The 25,054-nt window shown below is 35.6% G+C and overlaps 2 protein-coding genes and 1 long non-coding RNA gene across 11 annotated transcripts in view; 1 reads left to right on the top strand and 2 right to left on the bottom strand.

Annotated features, from left to right (window-relative positions):
* Positions 1-24,052, bottom strand: part of LOC145731043 (uncharacterized) — a 32,842-nt gene extending 8,790 nt beyond the window's left edge. Inside the window, exons 1-2 of the long non-coding RNA XR_014178733.1 lie at positions 21,536-24,052; positions 19,531-21,481 (exon numbers count right to left, since the gene is read on the bottom strand). This is a non-coding gene — a long non-coding RNA (uncharacterized LOC145731043). The remainder of the gene's footprint in view (positions 1-19,530; positions 21,482-21,535) is intronic.
* stck (LIM zinc finger domain containing stck) lies at positions 3,431-18,433 on the bottom strand. 5 transcript variants are annotated; one of them, XR_014178732.1, is made up of 9 exons: positions 12,585-12,932; positions 12,395-12,517; positions 10,992-11,119; positions 10,623-10,800; positions 10,161-10,419; positions 5,671-5,812; positions 5,400-5,609; positions 4,435-5,338; positions 3,431-4,202 (listed from the first exon to the last, which is right to left on the bottom strand). XR_014178732.1 is itself a non-coding variant. In XM_081982609.1 (8 exons), exons 2-7 carry the CDS (start codon positions 12,496-12,498, stop codon positions 5,401-5,403), a joined length of 1,020 nt encoding a protein of 339 aa, XP_081838735.1. In that variant the 5' UTR covers positions 12,499-12,517; positions 18,064-18,433; the 3' UTR covers positions 3,431-5,338; position 5,400. The 5 variants fall into 5 exon arrangements, 4 of the variants coding, with proteins under 4 accessions (XP_081838735.1, XP_081838734.1, XP_081838736.1 ...); XM_081982609.1 differs by lacking the exon at positions 12,585-12,932 and adding an exon at positions 18,064-18,433 and having other exon boundaries at positions 3,431-5,338; XM_081982608.1 differs by lacking the exon at positions 12,585-12,932 and adding an exon at positions 17,840-18,431 and having other exon boundaries at positions 3,431-5,338.
* The window catches only part of LOC145731039 (uncharacterized), a 31,607-nt gene continuing 19,298 nt past the window's right edge, over positions 12,746-25,054 (top strand). For 3 of the 5 annotated variants that reach the window (XM_081982613.1, XM_081982612.1, XM_081982614.1), the window contains exons 1-3: positions 12,746-12,855; positions 12,919-13,069; positions 13,375-13,498. The gene's annotated coding sequence lies outside the window, so the exon portion shown is untranslated. Of the gene's footprint in view, positions 12,856-12,918; positions 13,070-13,374; positions 13,499-25,054 lie in introns of those variants that run through there. The other 2 variants (XM_081982616.1, XM_081982615.1) reach the window with 1 other exon arrangement.

The following is a 25,054-nucleotide window of genomic DNA, read 5'->3' as shown; positions in this document are numbered from 1 at the left end:
GAGTTGCTAAAGTGTCCAACAAAAAGGTACTTTATTAAATACTACAAAATTTAGTAGTAAAAAAATCATCATATTACATTACAATTACAAACTTTATTTTGTTCAACTTTTTAGGGACAAATTTTCCAAATATTTTTTTATTAACTTTAAGGAAAAGAAGGAACTACGTTAGAGATTTGTCAAGTTATGATTTTGCAACACCAAGAAAGAGAAAAAGAAATTTAGCTACGATAAAAGCTTCAATAAGAAAACAGAATCATACCATAAAGGCTTTACAAAGCAATGTTAGATATTTGAAGAGTAAAGTTAAAGACTTGAAGAGTCTGCTTGATTATTTCAAGAAGAAAGCTTTTTAACCGACCATTCTGCATCTATTGTCAAGGTATTTTTACGTTAAATTATATTTTCTTAAATCATTTTAAACAATCATCAATTCAATCAACGTCCGGTTAAAAGACATGGACATCGAGTGGCGCAATGAGGCGACGTACCTTTTGGGGTCAAGATGGATAAGAAACTAACGTGGGGAAGCCACATAGAATACGCCAGACAGAAATCCAGAGCGACCAGAACAAAACTCTGTACTCCATGACAAGCAGGACATCGAAGCTGGCACTTCGGAACAAAGTGACACTCATCAAGTCGGTTTTTCAACCGCGGTCGCGTGAGGGTACGCGGCTAAATCGCACCTGAAGAAACTCCAAGCTGTGGAAAACATTGCGCTCAGGACAGCGGTGGACGCCCCATGGTACGTCAGAAACGTGGACATCCAGCGAGATTTGAAGTTCACCACCGCAACGGAAAGGATCAAGCAGAGAGCGCAGTGAAGATATTCCAAAAAGCAAAAAGCAGCGAAAATCAGTTACTGCGAGACGCGCGTTATTGGATAACAGGTAATTATTAATAAGTTTTGCTATCTGTTTCAGATAGACGATAATTCAGTACCAACCAGCTAAGACGAGGACCACAATTTCCCCCAGACCTTCCCTCGGGTAGTGCGAATTTTATTCTCAAAATCTGGGTAGAACCTTTCTGCAGTTATCCCGGTGCTACCTGGGCTCTGACTGCACTCCTGGCACTTTCCCCCACTCTGCCTACGCAAACGGGGAAAACCCATTCCCCACTCAACAGACCCTAACTCCCCAAAACTTTAGGATGTAAAAACAGACGGACGAAAGCCGGCTGTTTGGACATCCTATAGTTTGCCAGGACCACCAGAGATGGACGAGCTGATGATGAAGAAAGAAGAAATGGAGGACAAGAGCGCCAGAAGAGTCCATCCGTCAGCGGGGGCATCCTTCTTCCAGGACAGAGGACGCCGATGTAACTCTGGAAACTTCCCGAAAGGGAAAATTCCTGGACGCAGCGACATTCTCTTCCAACCCTATCCTTTTGGTCTACAGCGATGGGAGGGTAAAAAGCAGTTTACCAGTTTACTTGCTTAACCCATCTATCGCATTCCCAGCCAAAGAATATTGGAGATTAAATAAGCTGTGTTATAAAGCTTACTAAATTATGAATAAAAGGTTAAAGTTGATTTATTGCACACGAATTAAGTACATCGAAAGAAATTGAAGTCAAAATGAATTGATTGAATATCAAACAAAGAGAAAAAAAGAGACCAAATCGAATTAAAATATCAATATTTATCAATGCCGACTTCAACGTAATGATAAAGGTATTTAAATTTAAAATAAAAAAACAAACGAGGCACCGCAATCAAGCACAATCAAAGAATCTAATACCTATTCAACTGTTTAACTTATTATCAATCCTCACGCAGGCATGACCATTCTTGTTAAAATTTAACCATTTAAAACAGCAGATCAAAATAACACCAATTTAAAATATTGTTTGCGCCGACCTATGTTACCCACATTTTAAAATAAATCAATGATAAAAATATAAATAAACACAAATTAAATGAAAAAACATATAAATACTGCTCTTCAATAACGTGAAAAGCGACTAGGGTACCCTTCTTTGGGATGTCTTCTTGTATACACTATACTATAACCACATCTAGATACATTCAACAGTTAGATTATAAGACTGCAAACCTCAAAATTTCAATAATACAAATAGCAATAGTAATAGGTCCGTTCGCAGAAGCAATCCCTGACTGGTTTCCAACTCAGAAACAGTAAATGTCAAGTTTTATTGGTTGAATGCTCACTTGACTGTGACGTATTCTGTCTTGTGACCAATGGATGTATCTATTTCTCTGATTACTAATTGGAGATTATCTCTGCGAACAGACCTAATATGTAAAATTGCCGAAAATCATGCATAAAGGTGGTTGCCCTAAAGAAACAGAGGGAGAGGGCAGCACAGTGCAAAACAAAATAATTTTATACGTCTTTATTGAACGCTATCTCGAAAAAAAGAGAACCTTATTCAATTCTAACTAGAACAAAATTCCATTTTTGTGTTCAAAATTTCATGCCCATTAGAACATAGCAATCCGACTCCGCACGCGATTTTATTCCGACCAATTCCAAACCATCATCCAATATTGAGTCCATTAGACTCGTTATGGGTCAATTTAAAACTTTAACAAAGTTTAGTTAAAAATAGTTCCAGTATTTATAATTCAGTTGAATCGGAACATCCAGTTTCCAACCCAATCAAGTCCACTAACTATTTGAAAAATCTTCTACCAAGAGTATAGAAGTAGCAAGAGGTAAGTTTAGTTTTCTTGGTAATTGGCCAATGCGCCAAGTATCAGGAGTAACTAATATGTACCTTTGCGCGTTTCTGCTCGTTTGATCATATGCCCAATACTCTCTAAAAATTGAATTTGATATCAGAAGCACACCAGTAGGTGATATTAGTATTCTTGGTAATTTGGCGAAACAAGTATCAGGAGTAACTGTAAATTTAACTCATTGTGTAAAAATTGGATTTTCTGTCAGGAGTACAGAAGTAGCAAGAAGCACATTAGTTTGGCAAGGCACAGAAGTAATATTTAAAATGTATCCCTTTGCGTTTCTGCTCGTCTTGTCGTATGATCGATTTGCTTTAAAAATTGTTTTTTCTGTACAAATTGGATTTTCTATTAGGAACACAGAAGTAGCAGGAAGCAAATTAGTTTTTTTGACATTTGGCGTCAGTGTTTACGACAGCGTTTTCAGCTTGAATGTGAACTAGACGTCCACGTCCACATTCGAAGCTGAAAACGCTTCATAAGAAACAACGTCATTGCAGTGTCAATTTTAAATTTTCCTTCTACCAACAGAAATGAAGTGAGCCAGATGTAAGCCGCAAGAAGTTGTTGTGTGAACTTTACTCGACCTCACATTAAATTATTTGACAAGTATATTCGGTGAACTGTTAGTTTGACAGTAAATTATTCACTTACCACTTATTCTTATAACAAAAGTGGCCCCATTGAACGCACTGCATATGAAATAATTGAAATACATAATAATTGTTTTAAAAACACAAATATATAGTCAACATATGTTTAATATAAAAGCTGTATATTAGAACTATATAGTAGAGGCACTTAATATAATTATTAAAGGCACACAATGTTAGTTAAATAGAAACAAAAGGCGCATTTTTGCGCAAAAATTGTAAATTTAAAAAGTTTAAAATATCCGAATAGTTATAGGACACATCTGACAAAAACCACAATGTACCAAAAACCTATTTTAAAATTTTAAAACCTTAGTTTAAAAAGCACTAAAATCGTGAAAAAAAGCGCTTAAAAATTAAAACTATATTCGTCAAAAAAGCATAAAAATCTGTAAAATTCTTTTGAATTACTTAAGGAGCATTTGGAAGGTTTTTGGACAATTTAAAGAGCATATTGAAGGGACTGGAATGCTTTAGAGGCGTTTGGAAATTCTTAGGCAGTTCTAGAATTTTTTGAAAACTTCTAGACTGTTTTGATACCTTTTGGGAGCTTCTAGACTAGTTAAAGAGTATTTGGAATCTTTTAGTCTGTTCTAAAAGCTTTTGGAAGCTTGTAGATTGTTTTGAAAGGTTTCCGACTGTTTTAGAAACATTTTGGAGTTTCTGTAGTGTTTTGAAATCTTTTTAGACTACTTTAGGAGCATTTGAAAGGTTTCTGAAGAGTTTAAAAAGCATTGAAGGTTTTGGACTGCTTTTAAAGCATTTGAAAACTTATGTAGGGTTCTAGAAACTTGTGGAAGCTTTTAAACTGCTTTAGAAGCGTACGGAAGCTTTTAGTCTGCCTTGAAATTTGTTGAGAGCCTCTAGACTAGTTGAAGATTATATGGAAGCCTTTAGACTGTTTTAAAAGCTTTTGGAAGGCTTCAGACTACTTTAGAAGCATTTGGAAAGTGTTTGAACAGTTTAAAGGGCATTGAAGCTGTAGACTGCTTTTAACGCATTTAAAACCTTGCAGATTGTCTTTAGACGAAGCTGTTAAACTGCTCTAGAAGCATACGGAAGCTTTTAGACTGCCTTGAAATCTTTTGATGAAAAAATTAAACTATGAGACTTACCCTTTGAATTTTTTCATTGATTGTTGTTCTATAGATAAGTTGAAAAGCTTTTGGAAGCATCTAGGCTGTTTTGTCAGGCTTTTGCAAGGCATTTTAAAGCTTCTATAGTGTTTTGAAATATTTTTACATTTTTTTAGACTACTTCGGAGCATTTGGAAATTATTTGGTCAGTTTAAAGTTGTAAATTGTTATTTAGCCACTTTGCAACAGATAATTGGTATGTTTTTGTCTCTCAGAAGTCTTCAATATCTCACTCAATATAGCTTTTGCAATTGTAAATTAACCTATAGAAAAAATGGCAACGAATAAGCACAAAAAACTATATTAAGCACAAAAAGAAGAAAAAAGCAAAAAAAGCATGAAAAAATCTGTCAAATGACGTGTTTTTGCGTAAATCGTTCACATTAGATGTCAAAGTTTGGTTGCTTTTATTATTAACAAAAAGCAAAATTTCTAGAAATCCGGATTCTACTTATGATAGTTTCCAAAATTGAAATATATTTCTATTATCTCATCAAATAACTTAAAAAAAAAATAAAATTTTCGAAATTTTTGGTTCTGGTCGTATATCTCCGAAATTATTGGAAATTTTAAACTTTTTACGACATTTGTCGCCCACAAATACGCTCAATTTTGACCGCATTTAACTGATCTTTTGTCTCTTACAGTTTTTTGGAATATTCGACATTAAACTTTGTTAAGAGTTTGCTAGTCTTGAATGAGAATGGTTAGAAGTTGAGTTGATAAGGTAAAAATATAATAGTTTTAGGTAGTTATAGTTTTACAGGTAAGTCGGTCCTGATTCTCCTGAATCTACATTTTTATCTCTACGGCCTATAACAACTGGTCCACCCTGCATATACCTACAAACATTAACATAACGTAAAATACAATGCGTAGGTACAATTCATAAACTGCGCGAACCTTATTCCACTGGAGTTGGCACTCTACGGGGCGTAGCTTCATGTTGTCTTCTCAAGCGGTTTCTCAGCTCTTTTGGAAATTTTTCGTAGCATTTTTTGCATACCGGCTTCAAGTCGCACTCGTAAAACTTGGTTTTTTGATTCATCTTCTGGTCGCACACTGAACAGGCAAAGTGATGGACGCACCAAGCTTTATTCAGTGCCGTAAATACTGCAATTTATATAATAAGTGTTAGCGTTATGTTACAGGCAAATTACAGATCAATCAATACCGTCTCCAGCTATCACTTGGTTGCAATGATGGCACAAGTTTCCAAACAGCTGATGATAATGAGTCTCGCAATAGGCCAGACCTTTTTTTTCGTAATGGCGGTGTCCGAAAAACGGTTTCTCGCATTTTGCGCACACAAAATGCTGAAAAAAAACAATTCTGTTATAATCCGTTTAAAAAACAACGATCAAAAAACAGGTTAGGTAAATTTTTATTTATCTATTAGAGATCTCGAAAACAACAATGTAAATATAACTTTTACATTGTTAAGACACTTTTCTTAGTAGATTCCAGAGAGAAAAAATTGTTTTGCGAGTTATCACATAAAGTTGTATTTTTTAAATTAAAATATTTTTTTTTGCGCTATTAAAAAGATATATTCTTTCGCTTTGTTGAGCTCTCATAACAACAATTTATGGTCGATGCGGCTGGGCAAATAATAAAGTGTTGTAAATGCGTTTCTATGTACCGTTTAACAAAATTATGGAGAGGGTAAGCCTCAGGCGACGATCCGATCGTAACTGTGGCGCTACTGCGATAAGCGACGGCGGCCCCACTACTGACGCGTCGTTATAGTGGGGGCCCTGAGAATCGTATAAATGTGGCTCCGTAGCACTAAGCAGGATTACCACCCCGCAAATTACCGTGGCTGCAAAAAAGGCCCGATAGTGACAAAACCAAAACGGACGCCACAAACCCAAAGAAGACCCAAGCCAGTCAGCTATACAGCGGCGGCCGCACCTACTAAGACAGGGGCTACTACGCCCCCCAACCCGGACATGACCACAACATTGAACACGGTTTTGCAGCAGATGCAAGCAATGTGCTCATTAATGAACACTTTGTTTGCACATCTGCCAAAACCAGCTATATAATAAACTAATTATGTTTTTTCTTACAGGTAACTCCACCTAGGACCAACCCACCCAAGAAGAAGCGACGTTACAATATCAACTCCAACAGACGTTTTTCCCCCCGGAACGCGAGAATCGCTGGTAAAATCTGGGTATAACCTATCCGCAGCTAACTCAGTGCTAACTGAGCTCTGACTGCATCCCGGCTCCCCCAACAATTGGGGGGCACCTCCTTCCCACCCGACCTAAACCCTACCTAGGTTTGCTAATGAAAGGGTTGGCTTGAAATGGCCTGCCTTTTGATTTGCAAACTTTCCCCGACTTGACCAAGCCGATGAAGAAAGAAGCGTCCAGGAGGACAGAAAAGCGCAGAAGAGCCCCTAGTCAGCGGGGGTACTCTCAGCCAGGACCGCGGTTTCACTTTTAATTTGCGAATTTCGACTCAAGTCGAAAAATTGCAGTTGTAAAGGTGGAACCGATACTGGCCTAATGGCCTACAGCGATGGGGAGGTAAAAAGCAGTAGTCTTGCTTGACCTCCTTATCTGAGGCCGCACCCTAGTCATGAATAATGGCGCGAAGCAGGCTTAGCCTCTCACCCAGGACAGTGAAGTCCTTCTTCCGGACCTTTCCTTTTGGTCTACAGCGATGGGAGGGTAAAAAGCAGTAGTCTTGCTTGACCCGCTTATCTGAGACCATTCTTCCTGTCATGTATAATGGCGAAGCAGGCAGTCTCGCCCCGCTTCGCAAGACTCACTCCGAAAAGCGCTTCGTACCCTCCGTCCTTAACCGTAAGTACCGTCGCTTGGTGGCGAAGAGTCGCCGAGCGTTCCCGTCATGTAGTCGCATAACGCTCCTTTACCTTATGTTCTGGCGTATGGTCAAAACATGTCCGTCTCATCTCTTTCCCCTCTGTTGGCGTAGAGTCGAAGGGATACCCCGTCATGTTGGCGTAGTTCGCATGACGTCACCCCACCGCAACACGTTTTGGCGTATGGTCGAACGTGGTCCCGTCCCGAACCAAGTATGGCGTAGTGTCGTACGGACGTTCGTCCTTTGGGCCCTGGCGTAGTGTCGGAACCCGTCTCCCTTTTTCTTTCTATGGTAGTTCTCACCAAAGCAAGACGGCCGCCGAACATTACCGCGGTAGTTTTAGGATAGACTGCACCGTAAGATAAGTACGCGTTCACTAGGTTAAGTCCGGAAGTTTATGATTAAGGGGTACTTCTTAAGTTCCTTGCACCGTGCGGAGTTTTAAGTCTGTTTTAAGTATTGCCGTATGTTTTCTTTAGTATGTAGGATATGTGGTTATGTTCCGAATAAAGAGAGTAGATTCTTGTTTAACTCATCCTTGCGGAGCTTACAAACCCAGAAACTTCGTTGTCCACTGTTTAAAAGCGGCCCGAAGGCGTGTTACTGGCACTTAACAACTCAGTATGTGGCGCCCGAGTTTTAGCGAACCATATGAAAAACGCGTCACAAATTCTTCTTCTTTCGAGTTCTTTCAGATACGTTTAGAACATTAATTAAAATTACAAAAGAAATATTGGTGATTTTTAAGCAATATTTAATTTGGTTAATAACTTGGTTTGAAACTAAATACATATAAATTTCACATTGTTCTGACACTTTTTTCAAAAGATTTCACAGTGTTGTAGATAAAATTTTTATAGATTTGTCGTTTTTGATTTATAAAAATTTTCTTTAAAACGACGCATCAGTCATTTCAAGCACCTAAAGCTTTGGTTAAACATACTTAAATATGACTGAGTATTTAACGTGCCGGACAACAAAACCGGCAACCAACACCATTGGGATCTCAGTTAATATTGAAGTTACAAAAATGTTTAAATTCGATAAGTTTTATAGAATTATATGGCGAATTCAAAGCTTTTTTGAAAAATATTTTATTATTTTTTGTTTCCGCGAAGCTACTGAAAGCAAACTATTTATTGGACAGCTGTTAAATTTTGATATTTTTAGGGCACTTTGTTCTGATAAATATTTTGGTAGTCCAAACTTACCATACAAACTTGAAGGTTTGTGTTGTGTGAAATTAAAAGAAAATACGAGAAAACTTATTTTTTACCTTACTTTTTTTTATAAAATGGCTGCAAGTTTTTTTTAATGAAAAAACTGATATGCTTCAGTGTTACTTTAAATCTAAGAAAAATTCACAGTGACTTGTACTTTAAACTTTATCCCGAAAGAATTGTGGAAAATTTAAAAAAAATACGGTTGGTTTGAAAAGAAAAGAGGATCGTATAAAATTAATAATTGGGGAAGGAGGAACGCTGTTCTGGAAAGAGTAAATAACAACCCGCCGACATCGGTAACCAAAAGAGATCCTACTGACACTTAAAAACTCTGTAAGTGGCAGCCGCAAACCTGCAGCCGGATTGCGAACGCTAGATTCGAAATGAGTGGCTATCGAAACGTGATTTTAAATGCTGTTTTGTCATACTCTACTAATTCGCAACAAAGTGAAACATTTGATATAGCGTTCCCTATTGGCGTTTCAAGTTAAGATCGCAGCGCCAGTTGAACTAAAATCAAGCAACCCGTTCCAAACCTAACATTATAAATAATGTGACACTGTCACTTCATATTTATGAAACCAGTGCTAAATTCCTAACCAAAATCAATAAGAGTTTTCATGCTTTCTTGGTATGAGAATGGTATGACTGGTTTTTCATACCTATGATACCATGACGTTACTTCTAACCTGGTATCACAATGGTCTGGCAAATTTTGAGACCATGTCGTTGAGATGGTTACAACGCCCGGTATCGGGTATCAGGAGTCAGTTGTCAGGTTGTCACTTTTGTTGTGTTAAGTAGCAGCAAAAGGCGGCAAATTCAAAGCCGATTATCGCGGCAAATATAAGAAATGGGAGAAATTAAACTGAATATAAATGGTCAAGATATATTCTTTAAGGATCACCGAGATCTGCAACTGAATTTATTGTAAGGTAGGGTATATGTTTAAAGTTAGTTATTTCTTCGTCCGCGGCTCTTGGTTTACAATAAACTAATAGTTAAAATAATGATCAAATTAAGTAATATAACAATAATAAAATACATAAATAATAAGACACATCAAACGACATCAATTAGGATAATTACGACAATTAGGTAGTTAGTTAGGTTAGGTTAATAGTGTTCATACCAGAAAACAATACCAAACAAATTCAAGGTAGGTAAATCAATGACGTCATTAAAATGAGACCAAGTTCTAACCAAACTGATACCAGGTCAGACAGCGGTATATTCCATGAAAATTTCCGGAGAAATGACAGCTGGAATCTCTTATCTTGAAACGCCAATAGTATTTGACTTTTACCGAGTTCACAGAGTATCACAAAACAGCATTTACAATCATGATTCGAGACCGATCGGTTTCGAATCGAGCGTTCGCAATCCGACTGGTAATGGTAAGAAAAGGGCGTTACACTTATAATTAAATACCGATAACGGGTATCGATAACAAGTAACAGTAAAAATGCCCATCTCTGGTAGCACCTAACATGAGGCAACAGAAACAGCGCCCTACCTAAATTAATTTATTCTTATTCTAAGAAATAGCCACTTTTAAAAATAGCTTGTGCAAACGGGCATAATGTAAAATTAAAATAGATACCTCGACGTGCCAATGCTTTCCCAAAGCTGTAACGACTCGTTCCTCAATTGGACGTCTACAAGCTCCACATATTGGAATGCCCATCTTGTCGTGGCACCGTAGGCAGTACAGCTCATTTACGTCGTTTTTCGCTAAGCCAGGACGATTGCGTACCTCCCGCGCATTTTCGTCCAACTCGACGCCACAAGCTGAACAGTTGAAGTGGTACGCATGGTACACTTCGCCTCTAAATCGCAGCGGTTGATCGTCAATTATCGAACTACATAATAAGACCCCAGTTAAAACAACTTTGGAATGAAAGGTAACAAGCTGGAACGTTACCCTGTACTATGTGGGAATTTTAAGAGCTAACTTTAAGAACACCAAAATAAAGAAGCAAGTACAAGAGTTTTCAGATTCTTATTTGATTGGACTATAATAGCATAGAATTGGTTATTCACACCTAAACAAGGTTAAACTTACTGGCATTTATGACAGACATATTTTCCGATTGCTTGAGCCTTCGCTTTCGCGTTGCATTCGTGGCAAAGCGCTCGACCACCATTTTTAATAAACCCGGTATCAGCCAGTTCAATCTCGCACATTTCGCATCGAAAACACTCCGCGTGCCATGAAGAGTTCATTGCCTTGATAACTCTACCTGAAAATCGTATTATAAAATCCTCAACTTCTGTTCAGCAGTAAAAGGCCTGTTCGCAGAGGCAATCCCTGACTAGTTTCCAACTCAGAAACAGTAAATGTCAAGTTTCATTCTCTATCTATTTCTTTGATTACTAGTTGGAGATTCCCTCTGCGAACAGACCTAATAAATAACAATATCAGTCTACCAACCTATAATAAAGGTATTACACCGTTGACAGCAGGGCGCAAACAGCACATGAAAGTCATGTTCACAATATTTGCGTCCATCGTATTCGAAGAAAACGCCATCCTCAAACTCTCTGAAGCACTGAGCGCAACTACGACAAACCCCATATACAGTTAAAACTATGAAGAAAATCAAACCAAGATTGGTTGACGCAACAATGTAATACTCTTCGTCAAATAACTGTCCCTGTACGTCACAGACGATCATAACGTCATAGATGAAAAATATAGCCAGACCGCTCGACATGTTAAATCTTTTGCCAAAAAAGGTTATTCATCAAGTGACAGTAATTGAGCTGGCATAACAAATATCGGCGATAATCTATAATAATGTATGCCCGAAATGCACTAATGGCCACATTCTCCATTAATTGGCATTATCTAGGCCCTGACCATCCTGGCTATTACAAGCCAATCTTTTCTTTAAAGCCAGGCTTCACTTTTAGCACTATATGTACTCATACAGGCCGAGCATGTTAAGCCTTAAGTAATCCTGGCCGTCTAATAAGTCTAATTATGACTTTGGAAAGAGCAATTAAATTCACACACTAAACATTTTAGTATTCACACTGAACATTTTAGTATACAGTAATGTCCTGCTTTCTCTCAAGCGTATACACTGTGTCCGTAAAGTTACGTAAACATTCTATTAAAAGTGGTTTGTTTTTTGGAAAACTGCTCGGACACATCGATTTTTGTTTTGTATTGCGATTATTTTTAGAATAAATGTCTGTATACAGGAGGTCCTAAAAACACAGCTTACCAGTGAACTTCATTTTTTCAAATAAAAACCTCATATTTTTATTTCATATTTTATACATGCAACATACTTAGAATTCCATGCAGAATCCAAAAATGACATAAAATTTAAAAAATTGAAATTTTGAAAAAATAAAATTGACAGTTGTAACTTGTTTTCGGGTCAATCTGTATACATTTAGAATTTGCCATAAAAGAACGCCATAAAAAATAAAAATCTTCATGTCCGATCTTTTTTCCGAAAATCAACCATACCAACCATGTGATGATTTACAAAAATGCCGCCCATGTGGTCTTAGAATGAATGATTTTTGACGTTTGCTTCTTTATTTGACAGACTTGTCATATTTAAAACATTTACCTGTCTATTACATTGTTATGTCATCCTATATTTATTTCATTGTATTTAGAAATATTATCGACTGGTCAGTGACGGCTCTCACTGTAACGTCTTCTTGTTTATTATTGAAAAAAAATTGTTTCAACTAGGCTTACATTGAAATCAGACAGTTGTTTAGACTTTTAGACGAAGCTTTTTTTTGCTTAAAACGGCCACACAGATGATGTTTTCTGTCAAAGTTGAGGCTTAGCTAAATAAATAATCTTACACAAAACACTGCTGATGCCATAGCTGTCCAGTGGAATTGACAATTTTCTCCTGAGGGCCAAAACCTTCACTACACTTGGCGCAAATCATATTCTCTCTAGACATGTTAGCAATGTGGGTAACCCTGCAAAAAAAACTCACTTATTTCTTGAATTTGTACTCAAACATCAAATACACTGAAAGAATCCTACCAAGATACTACAGTGGCTTGAACAATAGGCGGAGGGGACAAAGAGACATTGTCATACTCTTCATATCTGTGGTAACTATCAACTAAAAGCAGATTGTCTTTTGAACCCCTTGACGCTCGTCGCTGAGCCAAACTGCTCTGTTTTATAGGACCTAACATTGGAATCACAGGAGAGGCGTCTTTCTCATTATTCATTTTGAAAAAAATCGTATATAAAGCTACTTTAGCAGGTTATCACGCGGCGAGTATGTATACAACTACAAGCCATAAAGGTAGGAATAAAGTTTGTTCATTTTATCAATAAGTCAATAAAAATATCTGTTATCACTAATTAGATAAAGAATCATTTTAAACATGGCTGCTTATACAGCAACTGACATTTATACCAGCGCAGATTACGACAACCATATCATTTACAACAAAAGAACTAAACGGAATGTGTGATGCTGTTTGTTCACCAAACCCCAAAAAATATTTCCAGTTTAGGTAGGTAATTTAATTTTCTTCAATCTAGCGTTCTCGTTGAACTTTAAGCAAAAAGCAAACACCCATGCACAAGTTTATTTACGCCTGTTTCCCCGACACTTCCAAGTCGATTTTAAGCACGACTTAAGTAAGTTGTTAAGTTGGTTTGAATAGGACAGATCAGGTGCAAAATAACACAGTCTAAACTAAACTTATCTAAGCTGTCCTTAAATTCAACTTAGCCAATGATGGGGAAACGGGCATTACAGACAACTAAAAAACTAAAGTTAAGTGGAGAAAGGTAATAACAAATGTTTTTTTTACAGTCAACATTGTATATTGTCCTACAATGTACGGGGTGTGTTTTGATAGAAAAACCCAAAGAGTAAACCTCTGGGAAGTGTAGGAATTAGTGGGCATTACAGCACAGCATTACTAAGAAAATAATAAGTAAGTAATTGTGAGCATTGCTGGGGAATTAGTAGGCATTACTGGACATTAAATTAGTATTTTATACTTTCCATACATTCACCATTCAAATTATCTTGCATTAAAGTGCAAATTAGGCCCCAAAGCCTTGTTTCTTCGAGGAAAAGCTATAGCTTTTCTTTAGACACATACTTTGGAGAGATCGACTTTGTGTTTTTTGCTTACACTTACATAGATTGAGTTGTGTTATGTTCTACTGTTAGGAACACAATTTTCTGCGAGACCCTATTATACTATACAGAGTAATTCAAATTCGACCTTCACCAATGGGATCTCGAAAACCATAAGATATGAGAAAGTTTAAATCGGGGCAAAGTTGCGCAATTTAAATCTGACCCTAATAAAAAATTTTGATTTTACAAGTACATACCTCCGAATATATCCGAACAAAACTGAAAAATTGAATATTAGTTGTTATTTATTTCTAACAGTATTTGAGACATATTCCAAAACCAAAAATGTTGGCTTTGAGTTAATGTGTTAATGAGAAGCTTTATGAATAGAGTCCGGATTTCTAGGAATTTTGCTTTTTGTAAATAATAAAAGCAACCTTTGCTTCTTGCTTTTTATACTTCTTTCTTCTTTTTGTGCTTAATTTAGTTTTTTGTGATTATTTGCTGCTATTTTTTGTATGGTTGTAAGTTGAATAGGCTAATTTACAATTTCAATAGCTATATTTAGATATTGAAGGCTTCTGAGAGACCAAAACATACCAATTATTTGTTTCAAAATGGGTAAGTGTCAATTTACAAATTTAAACTGACCAAATAATTTCCAAATGCTCCGAAGTAGTCTAAAAAGTGTAAAAACATTCCAAAACACTATAGAACATTCAAAATGTCTTGCAAAATCTTACAATATAGTCTAGAAGCTTCCAAAAGCTTTTAGAACAGTTGAAAAGCTTCCAAATCTTATCTATAGAAGCTCTCAAAAGATTTCTAATACAGTCTAAAAGCTTTCGTATGCTTCTAGAGCAGTCTAACAGCTTCTTGAAGTTTATAAACTGGTCTACAAGGTTTTAAATGCCTTAAGAACAAAGTCTAGATCCTTCAGTGCTCTTTAAACTGTAAACACTTTCTAAATGCTCCTAAAGTAGTCTATAAAGGCAATTTTAACTAATTATGACATGGGAAACACGAACCTGGTGTCCGTTTTGCTGTAACTGCCGCCATTTAGTCACTGACTTTGAAATTAGAACAGTTTTCAAGACTGACTTGTTCCTAATGGATCACTAAACGAAACTACGTAACGTTTGAACTTCAATACAGTTACCTGTATACAGGGTGCACAAAATTGTTAGTGGATCATTATTTTTGCTCACCCTGTACACAATTTTTTTAGATACAATTTTTTGCTCTGAAAAGAGCAGTTCAAGACGATTTGGTTGAGTGGTTGAACCACCCTGAACTCCCTAAAATAACCAAGCTACAGGGTGTTAAAGTATTGACCTAATTTTCGGTAAAAAGTGCATCAAGGTAGTTTTTGGAAAATATCTCGAAAACGGTTAGCATTACAAAAAAAAAAACACAGCAGAAACTCCAAAATGCTTCTCAAGCAGTCGAAAGTGTTCCAAAACAGTGTAGAAGTTTCCAAAAGCTTTTACAACGTTTTAAAGGCTTCCATATGATCTTCAATTAGTCTAGAAGCTTTTAAAAAATTTCAAGGCAGTCACAGTGCGCGCACGCCCTAAAAGCTTCCGTATGCTTTTAAAACAGTTTAAGAGCATCTAAAAGTTTCTAGAACCGTCTACAAGGTTTCAAATCACCAGTCTAGTACCTTCAATGTTCCTAAAGTAGTCTAAAAAGATTTCAAAACACTGCAGAAACCCAAAAATCCTTCTAAAACAGTCGGAAGCCTTTCAAAACACTTAGAAGCTTCCAAAAGCTTTTAGAACAGTCTAAAAGATTCCAAATGCTCTTCAACTAGTCCAGATGCTCCCAAAAGATACCAAAACAGTATATCAGCTTGAAAAAAAATCTAGAATAGTCTAAGAATTTCCAAATGCCTCTAAAGCATTCCAGAACCTTCAATATGCACTTTAAACTGTCCAAAAACCTTCCAATTGTTTCTATGTCTAAAATCTTTCGTATGCTTCTAAAGCAGTTTTAAGCAAGATTTAAAAAATTTCTAGAACTCAAAAAAAGTAAAAGTATTTGTATTTCTGAAAGAGTTTTATGCTTTTTTACAGATTTTTATGCTTTTTTGAGGAAAATAATTTTGCTTATTAAGCGTTTTTTTTCACGATTTTAGTGCTCTTTAATCCGGACTTTATTTATGAACATTACTTGACAGTTGGTATTTTGTCACATGCAACTGGTTGTCCTGTTCATACTTTCAATTTGTAATAAAAATTATTAAAATAAAATTTGGTAATTTCAATAAAATCCGTTGGAAATTAACGCCGTAATTGAATTAAAATTAAAAATTTTGTAGTTTTATTTTCTAAAATTTTGACGCTCTCTAGCGGTCAAACCCTACCACTAACCAATCAACTTTTATACGTCAATGGAAAGCTCATTTCATTGGCTATTCATTGACTTATATCGAAAACTTTATACAAATAAGCGTATTATTTACGGTTTAGTGACAATAAGGTGCATTAAAAACACTTTGACTAGTTAAGGGCAACTTTGATAAAATTTGAATTTGATTTGGAAATTAGGAAAACACGGTCACATGACTTACAACCACTATGTGATGCTTGAAAATGTATTGAACAACTGTTATTGCAAATGACAATTGTTCTGAAAGATTAAATTTGTATTTTATTTTTCTAATAGATTTTGCGTTAGCTTTGCCACTTAGTGCAAACGAAAATCGACGTACGTTAATAATTTTTTTCTACAATTTTGCCTAAAAAACCGTTTATTTCGGATATGTGTAAATTAAAAATGTATTGGGAGCTGAAAATATTAGATTTAGTATCAAGTATCTGTATCATAATTATGTTTAACATTTTTTTCAAGATGTCATTTATTAGTTTGGTTATCAAAATTATGAATTATATTAATGTAGGAACTTATGTTTTATTACCACTTATCTTATGACAGAATAGTACTTTTTTGTTAGATAAAGGGAAGGGTAGAAATGGTTGCAGGCATATTTCAAGTATTTTTTTTTATCAAAAAAGGTGTCTTTTTATACCACCACTCCAGTTGGTAGTTTGTGGGTATGGTTAATTGGAAATTAGTGGACATTTTTGGCATATTAGGCATTACTGTACAGTGTGTTTCAATAACTTCGATAACATTTGGATTAGATTTAACTTTTTTGTTAGGAGGTATTCTTTATAAAGCATATCCTATATCTATCTTCAATTGTTTCAGAGTGTTCAATACAGAGTGAGTTTTTCTTTAGTATTAGTGAAAAGATCTTGGAAACTAGTAGAGCTACAAAGTCGGTTAAATGGGGAAAAAATTGCAGTTTTAGAAGACCAATTAGAAACCATTTTTTAGAGAAGTTTGTGATATTTCTAGATATTTAGCAACAACCAAACTTTGTCTATTTTTTTATTCTATCCAGCCAACAGACAAAAAAGAAAAAGTGAGAGTGAGAGCTGCAGAATTCAATACATAAACACAGTATTCAGGATGATTATGAAATTTCAAAATAAAAATATCAAAAATACCAGAAAAACAAGTAGGAATAATCTGTAGTTATTACCACCTAAACACTAAATTCACTTGGTTTGGTTGGTCACACTGATTTCATTGACAGCTTTGACATAAAAGTTTGATAAGCGTAAAATCAAATCACTTTATGCTTCAAGAAGTTCATGAATTTATTTGAGGCATAAAATTTGATAAAATAAATGTTTTCAATTTCTTTGGATTTAAAACTTTTCATGTAAAACCTGCTTTAGAGATAGGTAGGTACCTATGCACTTTTTGAATTAAAGTTGTTTAAGAAGTTGTTAGTACTCCCTCTTGTGGACATTATCTTGAAACTGCAAATATTTTCTAGTTTCTTTGGGGCCCTTTTTATAACAATTTATTTTTCTTGGAACCTCTAGGATAACTGCTAAACTGAAAAAATCCAGAAGCACCCTTATTTAGACAAACTGTACAAGATTTTACCCAGCAGTTTACCCCTCAAGATTAACAAACTTTGTCTGATGGTTCCTCATTATATTTATTTTTTTCTCTAATAGGTATTTTATAATAATACAATTTTACATTCAATATTAATAATATATTGTACTTATGTTAATCCATGCAGATGTTAAATAAACCACTCTAAAAAAGGTTAATTCACTACAGTCAGATTAACATGCATTTTTCATAAACTAATTGACATGCTTACCCAGGCATAGGTAATGGTGTCGGCGACATAACAAAGATACTCTTTAACAAACGAAAATTAAATGAAAAAGTGTAGAAAAACTGAAAAATAAAGGCGTGTCTCGGGATTCCTGGTAGTGTGTCTTTAAATAGATATTCACACAACTTTTATAGGTTGTTCTATTTACACAGGGAACACACAGTACAGGATCAACAAAAGGCAAATAGAATTTTGGAATAACGTACTTAATAACGTCAAGTCTTAAATTTGGAGATTACAACACCAATTGAAATAAAATATTGAAAATTATTAAGGAAGGAAAACTATCAACATCAACACACCCAGATAAGTCGACGACCTTGACGTACACCTACTGCAATAGAAAATAGATTTGACATAACAGCTGTGAACTATCAAATCAACATGCTTTCAACAGTAGAGATGGGTCGGAGGGAAAAAAACCATAAAAACCTTTGGCACCCGGTTGGGTTTAAACCCCAGGGTTTTTTCTAAACAACCCGGTTCTTTCTGGTTATCTGCCTTTACTATTGTGACCATTGTTATCTTTACAGTATTGTTAATTTAGTTATATTTTTACTTAGCAAGGGTATTAGCAAGAAGTGCTACTATTGTGACCCCTTAATGTTGTTAAATATGTTAAGATATTTGTTGCGGATCTTGTTATGATTTCGATTGTTACAATAAACAACAAAATATATAACAAAATTGCATAACAACTTATTGTTGCTATATTGATTTATCATTGATTTATTAGAGGATTTTACTGTAAAATCCGGATAGTTATTTATTTTAAGTGACGAATCTAGTATTTCATTAGAAGTACATTTTCCAGACAACTTTCGAGTAAGCCGGAGGTTTTTGAGAGATAGTAGAAAATCTATTCACGTTGACTGCAGAAATATTCCAAGGTGTATGTCAATGGTGTATACCGACTATATATAAAAAAATGTGCTTTGGATGTGGTTGATGGAACATCTATCTCCACATTTAAGAATACAGAAGGAAGAAATTACAATTTGCAAAGTTTACAGAGTCCTACCAACTTTACACTTATTGGATCAAGGAAGTTATTAGAAGTTTGTGGGTGTATGACACAGATTCTCTCCAAGTATTTAAAACCAGTCACATCTGTAATTGTCAAAAACAATTTCCGACAACAGCGAAGCACAAAATACAGTAAAACAAGGATTTATGGAAAACGGTGAATGTTTTCTGATAATAAGTGCAATTGACTGCACACATGTAGCTATACAAGCTCCCCCTATGAAAAATAATAAGAAAAATATACTCAGTACAAATACCAGTAAACCAACCACTACAGTTTTAATTTTAAATTTTTAAATTAAAATTTGGATGATAATAATAGGTTACGAGTAAAGAGTTGTGGCGAGTTTGCATCAAAAACTCTGCTAGCATCAAGCCCGCATTGTCTGTCACGATTTAACTTCATATAGCCGTTACAAGTCATCTTCAGTCGTATGTATAAGCACGGATCTGTCAAGCCTTACCACGCCTTACTGACGAGTCCAACGACAGCTCCCGGGACGAAACCCACTTTATCGGTCAACAGGCAACACGCCTCAGGCAAGTCCACATGACATCAACGTCATGCGCCATCCCTGTCATTCTCTCTCACACTTCAACTTTATGGGAACCTTTCCCCATAGCTGGTGACCCTCGTCAAGCAACACGCAATCTTCTGGCTGCAGATAATATGGAATCACTTTTAATGCTCACACGGTCGCATTTCACCTCCATCGCTGCACAGCCGCAACTCGTTACCAACTTCGTCCTTGCCTTCAGCCAATCCACTATTACTCTTCACTACTCCATCATACATCACTTCGTTGTCACTGGAAGGGGAGTACTGTGACGACTCACTTCGCACACGTCCGCACAGATGGCACCACGCATCAACAACTTTGCTAGCATCAAGCCCGCATCGTCTGTCACGATTTAACTTTGTCGTGGTTTGTGGGTACTGTAACTGTACACGACTGTTTGACTCTGGACACAGGCAGCAAGTGAATCTCTGACACAGTTTGATAATCAATGACTTTATTAAAATATTATATGTATATTTTATATTGTTAAAATTATGAAATTGGAGGGAAAAAACTAACAAAAGTGTAAGCTTCAGAGAGAGAGATATCCTGTTTTTTATTGACATTGATTTGTGTGTCATTTCAGACCGTCGACAATTGACGAATTCCAAAAGTTCAGTGTTGCCGTATGACCGCCACAACCTCCCCCCCCCCCAAAAAAAACCGAGTTTAAAAACAAAATCATGAAACACCTAACAATGTAGTTACATATTAAATATTGATTAAAACAAGATTTTACATTAAAGATACAGATACATCATAATATCACATAAATAGCCTTATTTCTATTAATATATAAATATTAAGACATTATAATGACATTAGTCAACTGAAGATAATATTTGAGCTTAATTATTAATTAAACATGAGATCGATGCAGTCTTATAAAGAAAATTAAGCTAATGTAAAAGTTTCTAAGTTACAACTAAAACAAGCTTGTTTCTTAACTTTATTAGGAGCAAAAGTATTAACACTTCTAAGGGGTTCAACTTGACAATAACTATGATCATGCAAAATATTATCAATAGGTAACAAAAATGCAGGTTTAAGCCTTCGGAAACCAACATCTTTAGAAATGTTGGTTTCCTTATCTTTAACCAAAACAGTAAAGTATTTGTCGAAACGTTTAACAACACGAAAAGGGCCAGCATAAGGAGGTTGTAAAGACTTCTTAACTGAATCTTTTCGAATAGAAACATGTGTACAAGTGTTAAGTTCTGGAGAGTCAAATATTTAAGTGGTTCAATGATTACTGTCAGGGATAGGTCTGAGCAATTCCATTTTTTGTTTCAACTGATTGACAAATGAAAGGGGAATACTGCCAGAAGAAGTGTCTAAGGATGGTGACTCGAAAAACTCACCAGGAAGTCTTAAGGTGGTTCCATACAGCATTTCAGCTGGGGAAACTCCAACATTTTTCCTAACAGTGCAATGTAAGCCTAAAAGTACTGTTGGCAGTATAATTGCTGACTTAAGGGTCCTGTGCCATCTCTCTATCTTACCATGCTTGGGGATGATAGGGTGAGGTTCGAACTTTCTCACAACCTATAAAAGTAGAAAGTGACCGAAATAGGGTACTTTCAAATTGACGACCTTGATCAGTGACAACACGCGAAGGTATTCCAAAACGACATATCCAATTTGTATAAAAAACTGAGGCAACCTGTTCTGCTGACATGTCAGTTAAAGGGAAAGCTTCAGCCCAGCAAGAAAAGCGATCTATACATGTTAAACAATATGTAAAGCCTTTAGAAGGAGGTAATGGTCCTATAATGTCAATATTGATAATTTGAAAACGTTCTTCTGAAATTTGGAATTGTTGAAAAGCTGTAAATGTATGCTTGTTCTTTAGCTCGTTAACAAGAAATGCAAGACTTCTGCATTCCAATTGCGGATAAATTTATTCATCCCGGGCCAAACAAAACGGGTTGAAATAAGTCTATTTGTAGCTCGAATTCTAGAGGTGCTTTCCAGTGATTAAAATTTAGGAACAGAGTACTCCGAGGTGTATAGCTTTTCAACTGTTCTTCTTCTTTCACTGGAACATTCAAACAAGAATTGAACTGTATATACTTAACGGAGCAACATGTACCAATTAATCGGGTGGTGCGCCAGGGGGCAGGGGATTACAACTCGAAGCAGTACAGAAGCGAAAAGTCCCGACCTACTGGAACGGTCAAAAGTAATTCACTAACAGTCGGGAACTACTCCGAGCAGTTCATATAGGTCACTGGAAAGCACCTCTGGATGTGATAAACCGTGAAACTTAATGAAAATGTGACGTCTAAAGTTGATTGGAATGAAGGGACGAATTTTGTTTTGATTTGTATGACAATAAATGACAATAATTGGCAAATGCACATTGATTAAGTTTTAGTGTGTGTTAGTGTTGTTAAGCAATTCTTGTAGTTCCTGATCAAGCGATTGTTGCTGTTGCAAAGCTTCATAATCAATACCTTGAGGAAGATTGATATAGCTTCTAAATGTGAAAGAGCATCAGCTACAATATTATGTTTGCCACTAATGTTAGTTATATTAGTAGAAAACTGTGCAATAAAACTCAGGTGTCTAATTTGTTGAGGAGACGATTTGTCTGCTTTTTGCTTAAAGGCAAAAGTTAAGGGCTTGTGGTTGGTAAAAATTTGGAAAGAGCGTCCTTCCAACAAGTACTGAAAGTATTTGATGGCTGCATATACAGGGTAATTCAAATTCGACCCTCACCATTGGGATCTCGGAAACTATAAGAGATACGAGAAAGTTTAAATTGGGGCAAAGTTGCGCAATGTAAAGCTCAACCAAATGCAGTTTTAAAAATTTCGATTTTCCGAGTACTTCCGAAGATATCCGAAAAAAACTGAAAATTTGATTTTTTGTTTTTATTTATTTCTAATCTTATTTGAAGAGATATTCCAAAACTAAAAGCACCTTTTCATTGCCACTTTTTCTCAGCTATTCGATGATGGATCCAAATTTGCCACACGACGTTTCGTTTTTTGGCAGCCATCATCAACTTTCTTTTTTCTTATGGGCGCCATATTGGATTTTTAGCCCACCAAATAGTACGTTTTATTCTGATTTTAGTGATGTATAATAATTTATGATTTGCTTCATAAATAACAAAATAATTCAATAAAAACTATTTTTACTTTAGTTATTGGCTTTGAGTTAATGGGCCGTTTTATAAAATGTCATTATTTGACAGTACTTGTCAAACACGATAATTCGGACGATCATTAGAGCTTTTAGAGATTTTACCTTAGTTAGCTTTGTTAATGAGACGTTTTATGAAGATTACTTGGTAGTACTTGTCACACGCAATTGGCCTGAAAATACTTAGTCACAAAGGTGTACACGTGACTTGACTTAAACCGGTTTATTCACTCGAAGAGCTTAGGCCACTCGCTACGCTTGTGGACCTAGTTGTTCTTTTCGTGAATAAAAAATGGTTTAAGTCACTTGCTGTATAAATAACTATTAAATCACTCTGAATGACATTCGCCTATTTACAGATGTAAACAAACAAACATCAATGTTACATCTACGGGGCGCGGTGCAAATTTAATAGAACTGTAATTTTAGTTTTTTTTTTTAATATAAGAAGTCGAAATTTAATAAAATACTGTATAAGACACGTGACTTAAACCGGTTTATTCACTCGAATAAATATGAATGAATAAAAAATGGTTTGTCACTTACTGTATAAATAACTATAAACTTGCACTTAACATTATACAAAATTGAAATTTGGCAAAAAATGAAGTTCTTAAAATGATGATCTTTCTCTTGGAAACATAAATAAGCCTTTGAAGTTAGAGATAATGCTAACAAATCTCTTTTTCTGATTAACCTAAATAGTTCAGCAATGCTTGTATAATAATAACATTTTCTGCGGGTGTTTCTTTTCTAGATACATTTTTAACTATGATTGACGCTCTAATGATCATCCGAATTATCGTGTTTGACAAGTACTGTCAAATAATGACATTTTTTAAAACGGCCCATTAACTCAAAGCCAATAACTAAAGTAAAAATAGTTTTTATTAAATTATTTTGTTATTTATGAAGCAAATCATAAGTTATTATACATCACTAAAATCAGAATAAAACGTACTATTTGGTGGGCTAAAAATCCAATATGGCGCCCATAAGAAAAAAGAAAGTTGATGATGACTGACAGAAAACGAAACGTCGTGTGGCAAATTTGTATCCATCATCGAATAGCTAGGAAAAAGTGGCAATGAAAAGATGCTTTTAGTTTTGGGATATCTCTTCAAATAAGGTTAGAAATAAATAAAAACAAAAAATCAAATTTTCAGTTTTTTTCGGATATCTTCGGAAGTACTCGGAAAATCAAAAATTTTAAAACAGCATTTGGTTGAGCTTTAAATTGCGCAACTTTGCCCCAATTTAAACTTTCTCGTATCTCTTATGGTTTCTGAGATCCCAATGGTGAGGGTCGAATTTGAATTACCCTGTATAGCCAACAGCTCGCGATCATATGTACTATACTGTTTTATTGTACTATACTGTTATATTTATATATTCTGTTTTACTCTGGCACTTCCCCAACCTACTCGTACAACGGAAGAGGACAATATACTGTCTCTATTTCTAGTCCTAGATTATTCAACCAAGGGAAGGGGGTTATGCAAGGGAAAGAACACATAATTTGACATCAGAAACTTGCTATTGCCAACCAGATCTGTCACATTATATCAACACTTCTCTCGACAATTCTACTCGCTGCGTTCAAGCATTAGGGACCTATTTGAATATCTCCATGAGTTGCCATCATCATAATCCCCTCAGCTCTCGTAAAAGAAAAATGATGCATCCTAGCTTACTGGAATTGCCATTGATGTCATTTGAGGCTAGAGTCTATGGACACCCTGGAATCTGAGGCTAACAGAGTTCCTCCACATTATATTTTTTAAGTGAAAATATCATTTTCTATTGCCTGTTGCTGTTAAATCATGTGTCTATCACTCAAAACTTAATAATAATAAAATTTTTAAAAACAGTATAATGTAGAGTTTTCAATACAGACCAGTTTACCGATCCCGGAATCTACTTTTTCAGGCACTAGAACACGGTTGATAACGTGGTTTTCTACCGTAATACTACTTAACATTTTATTATCAATTAGACCTGGAAAATAGAGTAACGAGTACCACTTGCCCTTTCGGATGTTCTCACACCGTTGAGCTTCGCAGTCATTACCCGCCTAGCTGCGTTGCACGCACCCCTCTCATAATACGTTATTTAAATTTTGATTATATTTTTGTGTAAGTGCCGTTGACAATAACTATGTTACAATAATAATAAGTTTATTTGAATTTTAGACTTTTAATAAATTTTCTGATACACTGTCATCACTGAACAACGGATACTTTTATCCAGCTGTTTAAAAGCTATCACGGCAGACAAAGTGATTTTATTGTTGAGGCACTTGTCTGAAACCAGACGTGACGTCCGAGGTAATCAGTTCACTTAACAGTTCAAAACAGGTTGACTATCTTAATCCACGATTAAAAAGCGTCACATCTATACTATGAAATCTGGAATCCCTTTGAATAAAATAAACTACGAATGGGTTCATGATGGCGTTTAA

Source organism: Ips typographus, linkage group LG6 (genome assembly GCF_016097725.1).
Source record: "Ips typographus isolate SLU linkage group LG6, UJ_Ityp_2.0, whole genome shotgun sequence".
Taxonomy (NCBI): domain Eukaryota; kingdom Metazoa; phylum Arthropoda; class Insecta; order Coleoptera; family Curculionidae; genus Ips; species Ips typographus.
Note: the sequence above shows the minus strand (reverse complement) of the source record. Positions and strands in the feature narration are given on the sequence as shown.

What these genes read in the sequence shown, in the direction of transcription:
- stck (XM_081982607.1), bottom strand. Translation starts at nt 12,778, where the DNA reads ATGAATAATGAGAAAGACGCCTCTCCTGTGATTCCAATGTTAGGTCCT. An exon ending in TGGCATCAGCAGTGTTTTGT is followed by an intron (nt 11,120 to 12,394) that starts GTAAGATTATTT and finishes GGTTTGTCGTAG; the next exon opens with TTGCGCTCAGTGCTTCAGAG. An exon ending in CCAAGTGATAGCTGGAGACG is followed by an intron (nt 5,610 to 5,670) that starts GTATTGATTGAT and finishes TATAAATTGCAG; the next exon opens with TATTTACGGCACTGAATAAA.